Source organism: Chenopodium quinoa, unplaced genomic scaffold (genome assembly GCF_001683475.1).
Source record: "Chenopodium quinoa cultivar QQ74 unplaced genomic scaffold, ASM168347v1, whole genome shotgun sequence".
Taxonomy (NCBI): domain Eukaryota; kingdom Viridiplantae; phylum Streptophyta; class Magnoliopsida; order Caryophyllales; family Amaranthaceae; genus Chenopodium; species Chenopodium quinoa.
In genome coordinates, this window is record NW_018744593.1 from 1,621,287 (window position 1) to 1,641,626 (window position 20,340).

At 29.2% G+C, this 20,340-nt stretch overlaps 1 protein-coding gene across 1 annotated transcript; it reads left to right on the forward strand.

The window, feature by feature from the left end:
• Positions 1 to 6,121: 6,121 nt before the first annotated feature.
• Positions 6,122 to 8,640, forward strand: LOC110699790 (zinc finger BED domain-containing protein DAYSLEEPER-like). The gene is made up of 3 exons (XM_021877306.1): positions 6,122 to 6,251; positions 7,848 to 7,891; positions 7,981 to 8,640. The coding sequence occupies exon 3, from the start codon at positions 7,981 to 7,983 to the stop codon at positions 8,638 to 8,640; it is 660 nt and encodes a 219-aa protein (XP_021732998.1). The 5' UTR covers positions 6,122 to 6,251; positions 7,848 to 7,891.
• Positions 8,641 to 20,340: the final 11,700 nt, after the last annotated feature.

Genomic DNA, 20,340 nt, shown 5'->3' on the forward strand with positions numbered 1-20,340 from the left:
CTACAAGTATATGATTATAAGATGGAATTTTTCTTGGTCATATAAAGTGGACTCTCTCTCCTCTGATGATTGCAGCTAGTCATTTAACAATGTTGTATTCACAAAACACATGTATGTGTCATTCTCACTGAAATGTCCATTTTCTTACTAGAAAAAGTGAGCATATATGCATGAATTAAATGAACATGTAAGTGTGGTATGTCCAAAAAAAATGGAATGCATGATTGAGCAAAAGACTAGTCAACTTGAAAACTCCAACAAGCAAAGCAACAACAATAACAGCAAGTTGATGTTCATGTTGATTAGATGTCATCATTAAATTGCTTGATTTTTTTTTGGCTATTTTTATTTTGTTTTCTTAAGATAAGATAGTGCAGTGTAGTAATCAAGGTTTGAGCCGTCACGTAATAGTATTATCGTACATAATTTAAACATAATTATGTGGCCAATGGAACCTTAGAAGTGCCTTAATCAAGTCAAAAATTACGGAGTATTTAATTAATTTGGTTAATTACACCCTTAATCCATCTGGAATCTAGCCAACTAGGCATACTACGTAGTACGGAGGCCCTGTTCTTTTGAGCAGCTCTGCTCTGCTGAGCCCTGCTGTGCTCTGTTTTAAAATAATAATTAATAATAACAATATTAATAATTAATATTTAATATTTAATAATAATAATTAATATTGTATAAATAATAATAATTAATGTGTTTAAAAACATAATAATAATAATTAATAATGAAGATCATATGGAAGTAGATGATTAATTCACCATGATGTTAAACTCTTATCTAATTATGTTCCTATTTTGATATGTGGTTGTAATAATTTGAAGATGTTAAACTATTGTCTTTTATCTTTTAACTATTAACATATGTTAAAGATGGTATTTAGGTTTTCATTCACCAAAATCAATGGTATGCACTTGTTAATAATAATAATAATAATAATAATAATAATAATAATTATTATTATTATAATTAAATGCGATAATAATAGTAATAATACTTAAAATAAAATAATAATAATAATAAGTTTTTTTTTTTTTGGTACTACTACTACTATTATAATAATAATAATAATAATAATAATAATAATAATAATAATAATAATAGTAGTAGTAGTAGTAGTAGTAGTAGTAGTAGTAGTAGTAGTAAAGGCAATAATAATAATAATAATAATAATAATGTTGAAATCTGCTCTGCTCTCTTGAAATTTGCTCTGCTGAAATCTGCTCTACTGAAATCTGCTCTGCTCTGCTCTGCTGAAATCTGCTCTGCTCTCTTGAAATCTGCTCTGCTCTGCTGACTCCTACTCTGCTCTACTCTACCCAGAAGATCTAAAGAGCAGGACCGTAGTGTAGCATTAGAGTTTTCGTCAAACTTCATGAATCTACATCATTAGAATTGGTAAATATCTAACTAACTTTGGAAGGTGTGTTTGGCAAGTTTACCCGTTTAATTGTCTAACCCGTGCTTACTTCATACTAGTAATGGACTATTGGTGTTCTTCACATCAAATTGAATCTTTATATTATGGAGGATTTCAAATAAGTGTAAAATAATGTTAAAAATAACCAATGGCAGTCTGGCAGTGCCAGGAAATTCAAATTGGCGAGACGATAAATAAACATCGGATAATTTGATAAAATCGTCAAATTTGAACACATAGAAAGTTTAACAATAGTTAAAGGTTTACAACTCAAATGTTAAAGGTCTAATATGTCACTCGTTTTATTCATCACCCGCTTATCATTAATGAAAGAATTGGGACAAAGTGCACTGCAAGAACTTGTATTGATTTGTGTGGACATGATGCACATTTCGTGACAATATGTAATTAGGGTGTGTGTTACAAATGGTATCAGATCAACCATACAACTAGATTCTATAAATTTTAGATCTTAGGCTAGTCACCTAGCTAAGAGGATTCTAGGGCTATACCACCGACTTCAGCCAAATATGTGGGCTTTAAAGGGATTGTTTTAAACAGGGATTTGATTGTACTACCCATGATTGCTACTATAATTCCTTAAAGGGTTTTGATGTACTGCACATATACCAGTAAGATGAATCTTTGTTTTAGAAAGTTCATATGCTAATTAAGATTACCACAATTAAGCGTTCTTTATTGGGTGCACATAGATGAGGACAAAGTGCACTGAAATAACTTGTATTGATCTGTGAGGACAGTTGTTGGTCTTCCATTCAGATTTTGTGACAATATACTTCGCCCTTATTAAGGGCAGGGTGTTGCAGATATACTACGCGCTAACACCTATAAGGTTGAGAGCACTCGAGACGACACAATCACGCTTGGAAGTATTCCAGTTGCACCATTTTGAATGGTTGTACCTCCCATCATTATCAAGGATTGTTGTATGATGTAATTGTATGAATGAGAGAATGAAGGACGAGATGAACAATTGTTGTGGATGTGTTATTTATCTAATATATTTGACTATATATTTTACTAATATATACTCCGTAACACTTAACTATATTATTATTTTATGATCCGTATTTTATATAATTTTTACTATGCGTAATATACTTTGTATATTTCTATTCGAAAAGATCAAACTTGTGAAGATGAATATACCCGATCAAATTATGTCAATCATTATAAATAGGAGAGAATATTATATTATTTAGCTTCTAAGACAGTAGGATTAAGTGATTAATGAATACTTCCATATGTTTAGAAAGATCCTAATTTAAGTTAAAGACAAAGCATAGGAAAGGGGAAAGGAATATTCTAGGCTCTAATTGATGGCCAGCCATAAGACAATGTGTAGGCAGAGGTTAGAGCAAAGGCGGCCAACCATTAAAATGATTGATGAAATTATAAAAAAAAAGGGCCAATTCAATTATGTGAATTTATCTACCACTTGAATATTCGTGACAAAATTTAAGCCATTTGTCTATGCACCAGGCCTTTTCGAAAGCTACTGATTCTTACTTATTCTAGATAATACCTAAAATGTCTTTATTTTAGATTGAATAAACTTTGGTTCATTTCATCCTATGAACCTTCTTGTAACAACGAATTTATTTTACTTTCGAAAAATAAAAGAAAGAATTTTCTAAATTTTAATTGACATCGGTATGTGGTGGGTCCTATAAACGAATTTTTGGATGTAATCTGTTAAGCGGTGCTAAAATTCAATTTTTAAATTTTTTGTGGTGCTTAAATAAAACAATACTCCTTTCGTTTCATAATGTTAGTGTCATATGGAATCAATCACATAAAGAAAAGAAGAATATTTGGAATCTAACATTAAAGTACAAAAAATTCATAATTAGTTTACCTTATTTAAGTTTTTGGATTTTTTTTTTTTTTTTGCAAAGCATATATAAGTCATAATGCATAATTCAAGGAAGAAATTTCTTTATTTAGAGCCATGTCATCAATCCACAACCTATTAATTCCAAAATAATTAAGTTAAAAATAGAGCATATTCAATATGGGTAGATTTTTTTGAAACGCCTAAAATAGTATATGGGATTAACATTATGAAACAAATGGAGTAAAAAAAGTGGTAAAAGCCAATATCGAGTTTTTTCTTGATAGTAAAAATCAAAATTTCCTTTTTTTTAGGTTAATGCTACATGTAGCCCTTAAGGTTAAGAATGAACATTTAATATCTTTCTTAATTTTGTATTAAGTTAGTAATACAAGACAAAATTACGCGTAAATCATTATAATTAATGTTATATTTTTATTTGTTTTTCCATTTTTAACTCCTTATATGTAACCCTAATGGCTATGTATATTTTTTTTATTTTTTTAATATACAATATTTTATGTCAAGTTTCAATAACTTCTATCATTAATTTTTTTTTTTTTTTTAATTGATCATGTATCAATCTAAATTTACAAAATAAAAATTTATTCTTTGTAGCACGAGTACTATCTAGTAGAAAATTATGCAAAAAGTAAAATAGGACTACGAAAATGAACCAGGGTGAATATTCAGAAAATTTAATTTTGAAGTTTAAAAATTACAGAGTACCACATATTCAGAAAATGTAGTGATTTGTTATTAGATGGATAGTATTGTTTGATTAATGAAGAAAAATTGAAAGAATATGAAAAATAGTATAGCAAATTAGCAATAGTACGAGAATAAAAAAAAATATATTTTAGAGTATTATTAGGTTAAGTCCTGTGCCATACACGATAATTAATTTTCACTATCTATCATTTAACATTATATATAATTCAATATAAGATGAATATCTAATTGCAAAATAAGATGAAAATTTTAAAATTACAAAATAAAAAAATCTATCTATTAACCTATGCTAAAAGCAAATCCTTCCATAACACTTGTCATTACCTTGTAAAAAAATTTCCCGCTTTTTTCGCTTATTTATTTATTTATTTGTGTACAATCTTTAAGTAAATAATTTATACCTTATGATATTTTCTTTCCACTTTGACAATCATATTCCATATATACCCAAATGAAATATTTCTGAATATCTTTTATATACTTTATATTTTGTAATATTATTGTTAATAATATTTAACAACCGTGCATTGCACGGGATTTTAACCTAGTTATTATACTATTGCACTAAAGAAAACCAAGAGAGTATTACATGGAATAATAAAAATAATTATTTTTTACATTACAAAGTTATAGATAGGAATATATTGTTGCATAATATTAAATGAAAAAAAATAATATTTTTATTGAACGTTTCTAAATGATATATACATACAAAATAGGAAGGGGAATATTATTGTAGATCGAGTATTAAATATTCTCTAAGAAGTTTTGGCAAAAAAAAAAAAAAAAAAAAAAAAAAAAACCTAAATATTTTGGAGGAAAAACTTTTAACCAGAACATGACATGTGTCATTTCTGGTTTAGCTTTTAGTATAAAATTATAGATTTAATTATGTAGTATGCATACCATGAAATCTATATCTATAGTACTATTTAAAAAAAAAGGCCTTTTTGGTTGATAAATTTGTCTTTCTCCAAAATTCCCTTCTCAATTTGCAAAATTACTTATTCACTACTTTTTTTCAAAAAAAAAAAAAAAATAAAGTTCATAACTGCTCACAAAAAAAAAAAAAAAACAAAACAAAAAAAAGAGATTAAATTATCTATTCCTTCATTAAAAAATAAATAAATAAATAACTACCCACAAACCAAAATTATTATCACAAAAAAAAAAAAAAAAAACACAAAAAAAACAAAAAAAAAAACAAAATTTTCTACTTTTCATAAATTAAAAAAAAAATTAATTACCCACAAACTACGTTTACCTTTTCTTTTTATTCTTTTTTTTATTGAAAAGAATCACGTTTAACTTTGTTAAAAGATAACGGTACATATATTTTTTTTTGTAATTAAAATAAGGATATTAATACCAATATAGTTCCCTAAAAAATACCAATCAACATATACCACGTTCATCTCTATTACAAAAAAAATTAAAAATAAAATAAAAAAATTAAAAAAAAAAAACTTAACATGAATTAAAAAGAAAATAAAAAGAAAAAAGATATACATCTATCTAATCTATATACGTAGTATTACTGTAAATGTTTACTCTATAGCCTTGAATCTTTTATACAAAAAATTAACAATCAACGATATTTTTTAAGGTTAAGGTACAAGAAGTGGAGTAAATTTGTTATTGACTATTTTTTTTTTATGATCTTTAATTTTTACGTTTTTTGAGGAAAACAGATAGCGTGCCTTATATTATGAGTATTGATTTAAACCTTTAATTTAAAGTTTTATGTAAGTATTGATTTTCAAAAAAATCTACAATAACAATATTATGATTAAAATAATAAATTTCCTATATTGTACATAGGGGTGTACAAAAATTGGCCCGGACCTGAAACCGGACCTGAACCGACCTGAACCGGACCGGACCTGACCCGGACCTGTTGATTCAGGTCCGGTCCCGGTTCTTAAAAATCCAGGTTCCCGGTCCCGGTCCGGACCCGGTCCAAACCCGGGGTTTTCAGGTCCGGACCTGAAACCCGGGAAATCGTAATTAAAAAAAATAAAAATAAAAATATCTGATTCTCTCAGAGTCTCAGCCTCCCTCAATCTCTTTCATATTTTTAAGTTCTAACCCTAACTCCCTAAGCCCAAACTCTCAGCCTCCCTCAATCTCAACTTCTCAACGCGGCTGTCCGGCTGTCCCAACTCGCTCCGGCCACCGCCCACTGCCGACACCTCCCTCATTCTCTCAGGCGATGCACACCGATAATATCTGGTAAGTATTTGCTTATAATTTTGGTATTTTTAATTCGAAATAATAAATTAAGTGTGAGAATTTATATATTTATTCTTGTTTCAAATTTTCAATTGCTTTTAATGATTGTTTGATGTTTGCATGTTGAATTTCTTATTTTTAGTTCATCTCTTTCGAAATTCTGTTTTTTTTTTTTTTTGGTTTTTTTGAGTTTAGGGTTCATAAGAATTAAGAAGTTTAGGGTTTAGGGTTCAAGTGCGAAATTTAGTTCGAAATTTTGTGTTTATTATGATTATTAAGATTAATTTAGTGCGAAAATTTGTGTGGTAGGGTGGGTTGGGGTGGGGTTATGGTGGGGTTACGGTGGTACGGTTATGGTGTGTGGGGGTTAAGGGTTAAGGGGTGGCAGTGGGGTGGGTTGGGATGGGTTGGGGTGGTGAGCTGGGGTTTTTGGGATGGCTGGATGGAAAATTGTGAATGTTGATGGGGTTGTCGGGAGTGGATATGGGGTTTTCGTGGTGGCTGGTAGGGTCACCGAGAGTGGAGATGGGTTTTCGGGGTGGCTGGGTGGTGTTTTGGATTGGAGGGGGTTTTGGAGTGGTTGAAGAATTAATCAGGACTTGCAGAGTTGCAGGCTGGTGTATCCAAGAAAATGAGGAAGATAGGCTGTCCATGGTAAATGTCGTACAAATTTTGGAAGGAGTCACACAAGTGGCTAATCCTCCAATTCCAAGATATCTGCAACATGTTACAGAAATCCCGGAGGTTTCTACAGCTTACCATACATGCATTGTTGAGTGATAATCAACTCGTGATCAAATGGCAGAGAATTATGTTTACCTGAAATAATAGGCCATATCATGTTGCTAAGTACAAATTTGCAAAATTAGCCAGATTTCCCTTCTGATGTTTGCTTGAGCGTACTGCTGATATGCTGTAATAGCTTATGAATATTATGTACAAGACTCGAAATTGTAATATTCCTTTTTCAAATGCAGACCTCTCTTTTATTTGAGTGAAAGTTGCAGTTTGAGTTATCTACCATAGTAAAAACGTTATCATAAAGATGTACGAGTTGTGAGTACTGCTGTACTGTACTAGTTTAATTTTTATTGTGATTAATTAGACAAGTATATCGATAATCAACCCTATTAATCTGATGTTCTGTTTTAGGTGAAATTTTATTCGTGTAGGATTAAGTTAAGCTACACAAATTAACATATGACTAAAGCACGTATGTATAATTCCTTGTCTTGAATAGTGTGGATTTATGACTTGAACAAACATACTGTATGTATAATTCCTCCATTAATTTTCTACTGCAACATCTTTTTCCATGAATAATGTATCTAAATTTGAATATAGTAGTATGTTTTTTCTTGTTTTAAATGCAGTCGTTGAAATTTGCCAAGACTGAAATAGAGATTGGCTTGAGAATAAAAGCAAAGAAGCTACAAGGTAGCTGAAATGAAAAGGATGTATGTTAGAGAGAGACTTGATACAAAGACAAAATTATATTCAACTTAAGGTTGCAGAAACCAAACAATAATATCCTCCAATTTGAAATTTCTTCCTATTTAGCTGATCAAATTCTTATTTTTGTTTTTATTCTTGCAGGGAGTGAAGGAAGTCAAGGAACCACGGATTCTTATTCTTGCAATGTAAGTTGCTCTTAAATTTTTTTATAAAATGGTATGTGTATATAATTGTTACTTTAAAATTACTTATATTGTATATAATTATATTGTAGATGGAGAGCTCTCAATCCAAACGGTCTGCTTCTTTTTCTGAACAAACGTCACAGCCACTTTCTGAAAAGGATATGGAAGAATTGCAATCTACTTTGCCTCCTGATAAGAAGCTAAAAGCGGGGCGGGAATATATATGGAACAGAAAAAGTAAGAGGAAAGCTGAGTATTGGAAATATTACTTAGAGTACGTCGAGAATGGAAAACTACGAGCTGAATGTAAGTTCTGTCCTAAAACTTTTGCTGCTGATGGTAATCTTAATGGTTCAAAAAATGTTAAAAACCATGCAGAATCATGTCTCGGTAATCCTATTAATATAGAAAAAGAAAAGGGCAAAGAAAAGCAAACTAAATTGTATTTTGATCAAGAACATGAGAGTAGTGAATTAAAGTGTGGGAGTAGGATTATTAACTTGAATGATGTTAGAGAGGCATTGATTCACATGATTATTGTTGATGAGTTACCATTTAAGCATGTGGAAAAACCCGGTTTTAGGCACTTTGTGCAAGTTGCATGTCCACAATTTCACATTCCATCTCGTGTTACCATTGCTCGTGATTGTTTAAAGTTGTATTATAGTGAAAAAGAGAAATTGAGAGAAATGTTTAAGACATGTCAAAGAATTTCTGTATTATACTTGGACTTCAATACAAAGAATTAATTATATGTGTCTTACATCTCATTTCATTGATAATGACTGGAAATTGAATAAAAAGATCATAAATTTTTGTCCAATTTCTAGTCATAAAGGAGAGGCTATTGGAAAAGCAGTTGAGGCATGTTTAGAGTATTGGGGTATTGATGATAAACTTTTTACTGTCACTGTTGATAATGCTTCTTCAAATGATGTTGCTTGTGCACACTTGAGTAGAATGGTTAGAAGAACAGGATGTATAAATGATGGAAAAAATCTTCATGTTAGATGCATTGCTCATATCATTAATTTAATTGTGTGGGATGGTATTAGAGAACATGGTGTGTGCATTGATAGAGTTAGAAATGCTGTGAAATATGTTAAGAATTCCCCTGCAAGAATACTTAGATTCAAAGATCTTGTGCAAAAAGCAAACATAGATTCAAAATCTTCTTTATCCTTTGATGTCCCCACTCGTTGGAACTCCACATACATAATGTTGGAAACGGCTTTGAAGTTTCGACGTGTTTTTAGTGGGTTATCTCTTCCTGATGGAGAGGATTTGAATGACAATGAAAGGCCTCCCGAACCCGAAGATTGGGAAAAAGTGGAGAGGTTGGTTTTGTTTCTAGGGGGGTTTTATCTGTTAACTAAACGAATTTCTGGTTCCCATTATGTGACAGCTAATAAAGGTTTAGGAGAAATTGCTTCTATGTATGATATGTTGAATAATTGGGAACAAAGTGAGGACTTGAATTTTCAAGCCATGGCCATTGCAATGAAAAAAAAGTTTGATAAGTATTGGGGGGATGTGGATAAGATGAATAAGTTCATTTATGTTGCTCTTCTTCTCGATCCTCACTCTAAGATGGTCATTGTTGAATTGACACTAACGGATATGCATGGACCGGAAAAGGGTACAAAACTTGCTAATGATGTGAAGGAGTTCGCTTACTCTTTATTTGAGGAATATAAAAAAATGTATGCTACTTCTAATATTCCATATTGTGGAGATAATATGTCAATGGATATTGATAATAGTAAAGGAGTGGGTTCCGATTATGTGAGGAAACTAAAAGAAAGAGCAAAACGATTGAAGGGGACAAGTGGGTATGCGATAAGTGAGTTGGATAGGTACTTAAATGATCAATTAGGGCCGGAGGAGGAAGAACAAGATGCATTGACATGGTGGGGTAAGAATGGCCAGCGTTATGTGATTCTTAATCGCATGGCACGTGACATACTAGCCATCCCATTGTCGACCGTTGCATCGGAATCTGCTTTTAGTACGGGAGGTCGTACTCTAGATCCATTTCGGAGTTCTTTAACTCCTAAGGTAATGCATCGTTATCTTTTTATTTTATAAAATCAAGTTTGTTTATATCTTAATATGACTTTGTTTATACATATTTGTGTAATATTTTTGTATTGAAGATGGTTCAAGCGTTACTTTTCACACAAGATTGGCTTAGAGCTAAGGAAGTGCCAATTGTTGATGTGGAAGAAAATTTGAAAGAGTTAGAGGAAATAGAGAAAGGTAGTAATAATTTTATGTATTTGAAATTTTGTTACACCAAATTTATTATTTCATTGTTATCAATCATTAATATATTCTATATTGTATTTTATTTAGAGGTGCAACGTGGTGAATCTAACGATGTAGACGATGAAGTTGTTTTCGTGGACTCATTAGTGTGAATCACACGATCAAAGGGAAAACAACTCATTGGAGAATTTATGTATTCCTAGTACTTGAGAGTTGAGACTTAAGAGAATTTATGTAATTTTATGAGTTTTCGTGGACTTATTTGTATTTTCGGTGGACTCATTTGTATTTTTGGTGTTTGAGAATCGGGACTTTATAGACTTTATGTAGTTTTGTAATTGATAATTTTGGTTTGTATGTAATTATTAAATTATGCAACAGGTCTAAAAATCACAAAACAGGTCCATATGCAGGTCCATATGCAGGTCCAACAGGTTTTGTATTAAAAAAAAAAAAACGAAAAAGACACAAAACAGGTCCATTCAGGTCCAAACCCGGACCGGACCTGATTTTCAGGTCTGGCCCGGAACCGGACCTGTTAATTCAGGTCCGGTCCCCGGTCCTCATAATTACCCAATTCAGGTCCCCGGTCCAAACAGGTCCGGTCCAGGTCCGGTCCGGTTTTGGACCGGTGTACACCCCTAATTGTACACGCGTAGCATGTGTCTCGTAACTTGTACCTATATAAAAGTGGAGTCTTTTTTGGAGGGAAATTTCCCTCAATACAACTGTTGTATGTGTGGTCCACATACAGTATCAATTGAAATTGACAACTCATCATTAGAAGAAAAAATGAGAGGGAAAAATGAGTGCGAAAAAAAAGGTTTTAAGCGCCATTTAGCAGAAATAGGCGGGAAGAATTTCATTAGCGCCTAATAACAATCTTGTTACTTAAAAAAATGATTTATTTTACTAAAAAAATACAAATTTGTTACTAGATAATAGCTTCCTAGTCAGCATCATTAATGAAGAGAGATGTTTACTATAAAAATCAAATAATACTTCATTAGACGATATTTTACAAAATACAAAACAAAAAATTATTATAAAAAAACCAATGAAATTATTTTTTAAAGATCTTTCTATAAACATCCATATCGATATATTTTCGAAAAAATTATGAAGTTGGACAATTTTACCCTTACTATAGTTTTTTTATTATGAAGTCGTTATGGTTACTACAAAAATTTCAAACATACCAAAAATGTACAGATTATAATTTTATTACATATAAAGTAACCGTATTAAAATTAAATAGGTGTTAGATACAATCATAAAATTATCAAATGTTATTGTTTGTATGAAATGCTTCCTTATTGTTTGTGTTGTTACGTTAGAAAGGTTATCAATCTATGAAACCGGTAACCCGAGGGGCAGCCCCTTAATACACTATAACAAGATAGAGTATTTAACATCAGTGTTAGTTATTCCTTAACCCCCTATATGTATCTTGTTATAAAATTACAATTTCATGAATGTATTTGGTTGTAATAGAGGATGGATTATTTCATAAGATTGTTTTTGTAATTTCTGTTACCAATTTATGTGTATATTTTGAAATTTCATATTAAGAAAAAAAATTTAAACATACCAAAAAAGCAAAATAATTTACAAAGTTCTTGTGACACTCTATATTGCTAATTACTTGATGGAATTTACTTAAACATAATTTCGAGTACTTTTATAATAATTGTCATTCATTGTATGATTACATTACATAGTATAAGCAATGGACTTTCAATGTATACATTTAGAACACAATTGCTTCAATATTTCTCTCACCATAAATTATTTCAAGCAATAACACAGAATCAAGGTCGATATTAGTACTAACAATCAAAATTACTTTACTAAGTTATAATCAAGTGTTATAAGGTTTAATCTATACATTTGAGGGTTTAATTCAGATATTTCTCCGTAATACATATATAGTTTGAATCAAATCACTATGGTTTACACACAATCAAATCACTACATGTTTTTGAATTCTTTCCTGAATCATAAATGTTTCCAAAAAATGTAATTTTTACAAAAGATATATAATTTCGGTTACTATATTTTCATCTTTTGTTACTATTTTTTATGGACGATTATAAATTTCATATTAAGGAGAACGGAAAAAAAATGGCATTAAGGGAATGAGCTTGAACCCAATACCAAATTGGCAAATTAGTAATTTATCAGTACTCAAGTGACCAAGATTACAAGATATTCACCATGTTAACATATTGTGAACATAATTATTTATTGTTCAATGCAAAGTCGTTTATTGATCTTTTACTTACAAAAAAATTTGTTTTTGTTACCAATTAATTAAGAAATTAGAGCGCTCGACATATTTTGGGGTTTTCTTCCACTTTTGATGTTCTATTATTTAAGCCATTTTTGTCATTCTAGTGTTTCTTCTATATTTAATAATTAAGATAAATAATAATGTCAACCATTGTTGTCGTATTTATGTCCCATGAATCTGATTATTTAATTATTAAAATCTTTTCTTTCAACAATCTAGAAAAAAATTCTACACTCAAATTAAATTTTAATGGAGACAACAAACAATTAATGGATGACAAGATGAAAGAAAGGACAAATATTTTACAAATTAGAAAAAAAATACATCAAGTAGTTAACCTTCATTGTATTGTATAAAATTAATTATTCATGTTCGACATCGATTAGTCTTTTTTCGGGGGGTTATATAATTTATTGAATTATGTTCCGTATGAAAGAAGAATATGAAACCCAACTCTTAATAATAATAATAAAAAAAAAAACAACAGCTATGCATGTGAAGAATTTAAGAATGATTAATTTGAAGAACATGAAACCCAAACAAATTTTGAGTCAACATTGAAAAAGAGTCGAGTATGTGCAAGAAAAAAAAAAATAGCTTCAATGGATAACAATGGAGAAGATGAACAACCCAAATTAAAAATAATGAACATCAAAAGAATTAAAAAAAAATTATGATACATTAAATTTACATTGAAAATGACAACTCTATTTGAAATTCAAATTTTACTGTTTGAAAATTCATTTGAAATTCAAATGAAATGTGAATACGAGTGAGAATTGGGGCCCAATTTTTTGCCCAATGTGAGAGTGGCATGTCAAATTGTATGTGGGGCTCACATACAATAGTTGTATGTGTAGCCTTTGCCCCTAAACTCTACTTTTTTTTTTTCCTTTTTTATTTGCGCAAAATCATTAATCATCTACGGACAAACTTAATTACTTATTTATGATTGACTATTAACTTACGCTTATATAGAGTCTATATTTCAATTAGTACTCCGTATTAATTTTAGAAAAATGCTATACATAGCCCTAAGGACTACATATAAAGAGCTAAAAATGAAAAGAAAAATAAAATGAAAATATAACATTAATTGCACTAATTTGCGCGTAATTTGATCATGCATTCCTAAATTAATACCAAATAAAAAATGATATTAAATGTTTATTTTTAACTCTAAGGATTACATACAACATTACCCTAAATTTTAATATATATATATATATATATATATATATATATATATAATAATGTGACAGCTAGTATAATGAGTCAAAGGGTATAATGAAGTAGTAGTACAATGGTCTCACTCAATTGATGAACGACAGCGCTTAGCCGTTCGGGATGACCTTCACCAGTTGATGCCATAGTTCAAGTTGCATGCAATTATTTTTAGATGCAAAGTTCATTCTACTATTACGTGCTAAATTGTCTTCTCTCAGCCCATCAATAACTAGGGAAGTCTTGCACATACATAGAGTAGATAAAGATAACTCTCTAATCCACTACACTTAGGGAACCGTGGCATATAGTATCACTGTAGCAGTGTTATATTTATACTACCTCTATTTCATATTATTTGTAACGATTTAATAAAAAGTGTGGGTAGAAAATATCTAATCATTATAAATTAATCATATAAGGGTGGTAAAAAAAACGGCCTTATTAGAGAAATGCATGAAAATTTGTTTGTACAATGTTACTATTGAATTGTTCTTATTGGAAAATTAGTGTACCGTGACTATTTTATTAATTATTTATTACAAGTTCATTGATTGTAGTCTTGTAGACCAAAGTTAAACAATTATTGGCCTATAATCTGATACGACCCTAAGTCCCTAACCCAAAGTCTCAAACCCATCAAAATTATGGCGGTTACATACATTATAATTACTATTGGAAAAAAAAAAAATACTACGTACTTCGTATATAACTAGAAATTTTCATAAATAAAATTTAATGAATTCTTTTTACAATTCGTCCTTGCTTTTATAATGTAAAATGAAAATTTCAGCACATTGCAAATATCATTCATATAATAGGAAAAGGGAAATTTAATGATTGCTAACAAACACATAAATAAGAGCCAAAAAAAAAAAAAAAAAATAGAGCATGTCCTAGTTTATTTGATCCTTCGTGATATATTTGACAAGTATATCTAGTGAGATTTTGAAATATACTTTCTCTGTTTAACAAATATTGCAATAAGAATGAAATTACACATTCTAAAACACAATTTATATGTTAAATATATATAATTATATAATACGAGTAGTAAAAATTATAAAAAATTGATATTGAAAGTATTTTACGAGACGAATCTAACAAGACCTCACATGACTATATTTTACTTTACGTATAAATCATAATTTGTGGTCAAACAAACATGCTGAATAATGCAAAAGTCCAGTTGTTCCAATATTATTTGAACAGAGGAAGTAATGGATATCTAGTGAGATTATTGCGATTTATAGACTTGGGGAACGTGTAAACTAAATTAAATAAAAAAAATTCTGTTTAGTGCGCTAGTTGTAGGTGGAAGACATTACGCAAAGCAATTAATCCTGGTTGAAAAAAATCTAAGGTTCCTTTAGGGTTTCTCCTTGGGAGGGTTTTTCTGGTGGGAGGGTTTTTCTAGCCTTCATTGCTAGTTATTTTTTTTTTTTTTTTTTTTTAAGATTTTCCTTCACTATTCTCATTTTCTCTCTTTCTCTTTCATGTCTTTTCTTCTGGTCTCAATTGTGAATCTTTTGTAAGGGTTTCACTAGTGTTTTATCGGTGGTAAGCCCCAAAAACTTTTTAATTGCTTTTAATAAATGGATCTCATATTTAAGATGTCGGTTATTCTAATTAGGTGTAATTTCTTTTTTTTTGTTCGTCTGTCGAAGATTAATGATTTAGGGTTTCATAATCTCCGCAAGTATCTAGAAGACCATATGAGTTTTTTCACTCATACAACTATTCATCAGTGGATCTCAAGCCGAATTAGTGCTAACTCACATATTGTATTGCTTCGGATGAAGTTTTTTATTAAGGCGATCGTTGATCAAATCTGCGATGTAACTAGTTATAAGGTGATTTGTACTTATATTGGAATTTTAGATTTCCTAGAAATTGTTTTCCTTTCTCTTTTTGTAAAAATAAAAAATAAGAAAATAAAAATAAATAAATAAATTGTGGAAGACAAAATAATATATTTAGGATTATTTATTTATAAAAATATCTTTAGGATTTATGGTTATATATGGTAGTATATTTTTAAGAAGATTGTTTTCTATCTTATGATAACAGGTTTTGTATAAATACTCTACCTGTTGATAATAATAATCAAGCCATGCTACAGACTATTTAACCCAAATTTGACAAGTTACCTTCTCCATTAAAGCTTCCTTGTGATTACCATGTCCACCACAATCCACTGAATTAAACGAAAACCCTAAAAAAACAAAGAAACAAAGGCATGATTAACTTCAAAGGGCAGGGATCGATGTTGTCCTCTTCCATTGAAGTTGCCCTTGAGCTTCAATTTATCCATTGAAGCTTATGAATTAAACGAAAACCCTAAAAAAACGAAGAAACAAAGGCATGATTAACTCCAAAGGGCAGGGATCGATGTTGTCCTCTTCCATTGAAGTTGCCCTTGAGCTTCAATTTATCCATTGAAGCTTATGAAATCTCTATTATTGAAGCTACCCCCTTGAGTTTCAATTTCTCCATTATTGAAACTCTCCAAACTCCATACTCCATTAATTAATGTTTTTCTTCACAAAATTAGTACTGGTTTACTTCCTTTATCCTTGAATGAAATTACAAAGTTATCTATACTTAAAAGTATAAATTGACGATTATACCCTTAAATAAATAGATTTTGTTTCTCGTGAAAATAACTTGTATTATCTACAAATAAGACATATTTTCAAAGGAAAGATTTATTATTGGTAGGATTGTATTATCTCAAAACTTGAGCAAACCTTATTTAAATAATGAATATAATTAATTCTAATATCATATCATTTCATATCACTAATAAATAAAGCCGGTCTCGCAGCCAGGCCACGAGACATCGACACTTGGCATTCTAGTTATTCGCCAAGTGTCACGCCATGTAGGCGAAAACTACGTATTATTGTGACACATATGATGTTAAGTAATCGACATATGATGTTAAGTAATCGAATTTTGGATATATATTTTTAAGATAAAATTGTTGTATAGAGTTTTATTATCGATATATACTTCTAATATTTCTTATATACAAAGTTAATCATAACTTTTAATAAATATCCTATAACTCGGTTCTATATCCATCATAAAATTCGTTTTAAAAAAGTTCTTTAAAATACAATCCATTTATAATATATTAATTTATTTACAAAAATAATAGTGAATGCTGGTAAAAAATACTTTCAGTTCATTAAAAGTAATTTAAGTTCAATAAAAAAAATTTCAAGTTATTGAAAACTTTGTGTTTTTTGATTAAAAAATATATATATTTACTGTTTGTGGGCCATGGTAATAATGTTGACAGAATTTTTATAGTTAACGGTGTTAACTCACCGTTAACTACTGTTCATCACCTTCTTCCTCCCCACCTTCCTATTCATCTTCTTCTTCCCACCTTCGTCCTCTTGTTCTTTTTCCTTCCTCCTACCAACTTCTATCTTCTTCCTCCAATCCACTCCCACTTTTGTCATCTTTCCAAGCCGTTCGACTCCGCGACCACCACCATTTTCAGCAGCTTTGCCGCCGAAACTCGACAAAAACCCAAATAACAAAGAGAGAAATTAAATAAAGGGCATGGTTAACCCTAAAGGGTAGGTGAGTTAATCCTCCATTGATTTCGGCTTTGCACCACCATTTCCGCACGACAAAAACCCGAATATCAAAGGGAGAAATAAAAGGTATGGTTAACCCTAAAGGGTAGTTAGCTTTCGTTCCTCCATTGATTTCGTCTAGCTCGATGCATGTTGTAGTGAAATGCACATTTTCTGCTATTGAAATTGAAGGTTGAAGGAGGAGAGAGAAAATCAAGGAAGCGGGGAAAAGCAACTTAAAGCAATTAAAACTAGTTAGTTGTCAATTACACAAATACCCCTTGATAAACATGAATTGTTTATCAAGGTTTTAAACTTGTATTTTCTCTTTAGATTTTAGGATTGAAATTATTTTTAAAAAATAAAAAATTATTTTTAAAAAAAAAAAATTAAAAATCATCTTTAGATATTAGGATTTAAATTATTTTTTTTAAAAAAAAACTATTAAATAAATTATATATTTTATATTAGGATTTAAATTATTAAAAAAAATAAAAAATTATCTTTTGATATTAATGGTTTTATCTAAACATCTGATGAATGAGATGATATTTTCATAAGAAAATTTAACACTTATTGTACAATTCAAGAAAAAACTTCATCTTCTTTAAACATTTATGTGAAATTTATGTCAAAAAATTTAAATGGAAAAAATTTTTGTTAGAGATTAAGAGATCGCATGAAATATACAAAATGATAAGGAGTATATAGATTTGAGAGTTTCAGCGCACCACATAAGCAAAGGTATTATTTCAACCAATTAAAAATTAGATTTGTATTTTAGAATTAAATCGCCACCTTAGCAAAAGTGACGAATGAGAATTAAGAATTTTTCCACGTAGGTAAAATAGCGAATAGTGATTTATTAGGATTTAAATAATTTATTTTAAAAACTAAAAATTATCTTCTATTTTTTAAAGAATTAGAAATCATCTTTAGATATTAGGATTTAAATTATTTGAAAAAGGTATAAATTATATTTTGATTTAAATTATTAAAAAAAAAAAATTATCTTTCGATAATAATGGTTTTATCTAAATGAGATGATATTTTCATTAAAAAAATTTAAACTTATAATACAAGAAAAAACTTTACCTTCTTTAAATATTTATGTGAAATTTATGTCAGGGATCACATGAAATATACAAAATACTATATAGATTTGAGAGTTAATTTCAAGAGTAAAAAACAACGAATAATGATTTAGAATTTAAGTTATTTAAAAAATAAAAAAAATATTTTTTTCACATTAAAGATTTTATAACGGAGGAAATATCATATTAACAATTTATTCATCTTTGATAAATTCAATTGCCATATAACTAACAACAGCAACAACAACAACAACAACAACAACAACAACAACAACAACAAAATACAAAAATGAATAAAGTCATATTATAAATTACATTAAAACAAATAAAATTATATTTTTTAATAGGCAAGATCAGTTTAATTAAGTTATTATGTGTTTTTTTTTGTCTAAAATTATAAAATAGAAAAATAAAAGAAATAATTAAAAAAAACTTAGAGTCTATCTGATAAAGAAAAAAAATCTTTTCTTATGATTTATGTATGAAAAAACCGTGCATCGCATTATCATATTTGATAAATTCAATTGTCAGATAACTAACAACAACGAATAAAATACAAAACAATAATGAATAAAGTCGTATTATAAATTACATTAAAAAAAATATTATACTTTTGCAATAGGCAATATTAGTATCATTTTAATTAAATTTATATATGTTTTTTTTTCTGAAATTATTAAATAGTAAAATAAACCAAATAATAAAAAAAACACTTAGAATCTATCTAACTAAGGAAATTATCTTTTCTTTAGATTTATGTATGAAAAAACCGTGCATCCCATGAGCTTTCATTTAGTATATATATATAAAGGGGAGTTTTTTTTTCCAGAGTTTTTAGAGAGCCATATAGGATTAAAATTTCTTAACGCGCCATGTAGCATTATATATTTTAGTCATAGCTAATCAAATAAGAAACTTGTAATTTCTTTTGGAATTAAATAATTCAAATGCCACATAAGCAAAATTGGCGAATGAGACTTTAATGTTTGAATTAATTAATTACAAATTTTTTTCTTAGATTAGGAATTTTATATAAATATATAACGAATGAGTGTGGAAATTCACAAATTTATTTTAAAATAAAAAAAAAATTAAATGATATATAACATACGACGAATAAAATAACAAATTTTATCACATACATACAAAAAAATGCGAGTATTTGTTTTAACGAGCTTCATCTAATTTACTAATTAAAAGAGACTTATTATATCTATATATGTGTGTAATGACTTAATTAATAATAGTGAGTAGCCCGGGCGTTGCCTCGGGTTGCTACTGTTGTAAACGTGCAATCGATAAATTTTTTACTGGCTTTTCAAAACTGTAATTGTCATTGTCAAACTAAAATTGAATTATTCTTTGAGTACTTTTATTTTATTTTATTTTATTTTTTTATTTTTTATTTTTTATAATTGAACCTTATGGTTTGCAATTATATAATTTTTTTTAAAATATTAATAACATTGTTGATAATTAGCTTAGATGGTTGAATAGTCATCTTTGTTACAAGAGGTTGAGGGTTCAATCATCCTCATCCTTACGTTTTTATATGGAGTAATGTTGGTTGCTTGAGTGATGTGGCATTGTTTGAGTGATGATGTGGCGTCATGAGATGTTGAGAAGATGACGTGGCGCAACAAAAAAAAAGGATTACGTGGCATATCGACGTTCTTATGAACACCTTTTAATATATTGGTATAGATGTCACAACATAATAATACGCGCTTAGCTCATGGTGAAAGGGGTGATAGTTAATAGTGGAGAAATAATCAACAAACAAATACTACCTCTGTTTCATATTAAGGGTAATATTTATTAAAAATGGTTGATACACATTATATGCAACAAATAGTTTCTTTTCTTTTTAAGTTGTCATTTCTCTATATCTTTCTATCATCACATGCATCTCTATCTTATTCTCTCCATTTAAATTCCACAAACAACTATTGCCTAAGAGTTCGTGCCGAAAGCATT

What these genes read in the sequence shown, in the direction of transcription:
- LOC110699790 (XM_021877306.1), top strand. Translation starts at nt 7,981, where the DNA reads ATGGAGAGCTCTCAATCCAAACGGTCTGCTTCTTTTTCTGAACAAACG.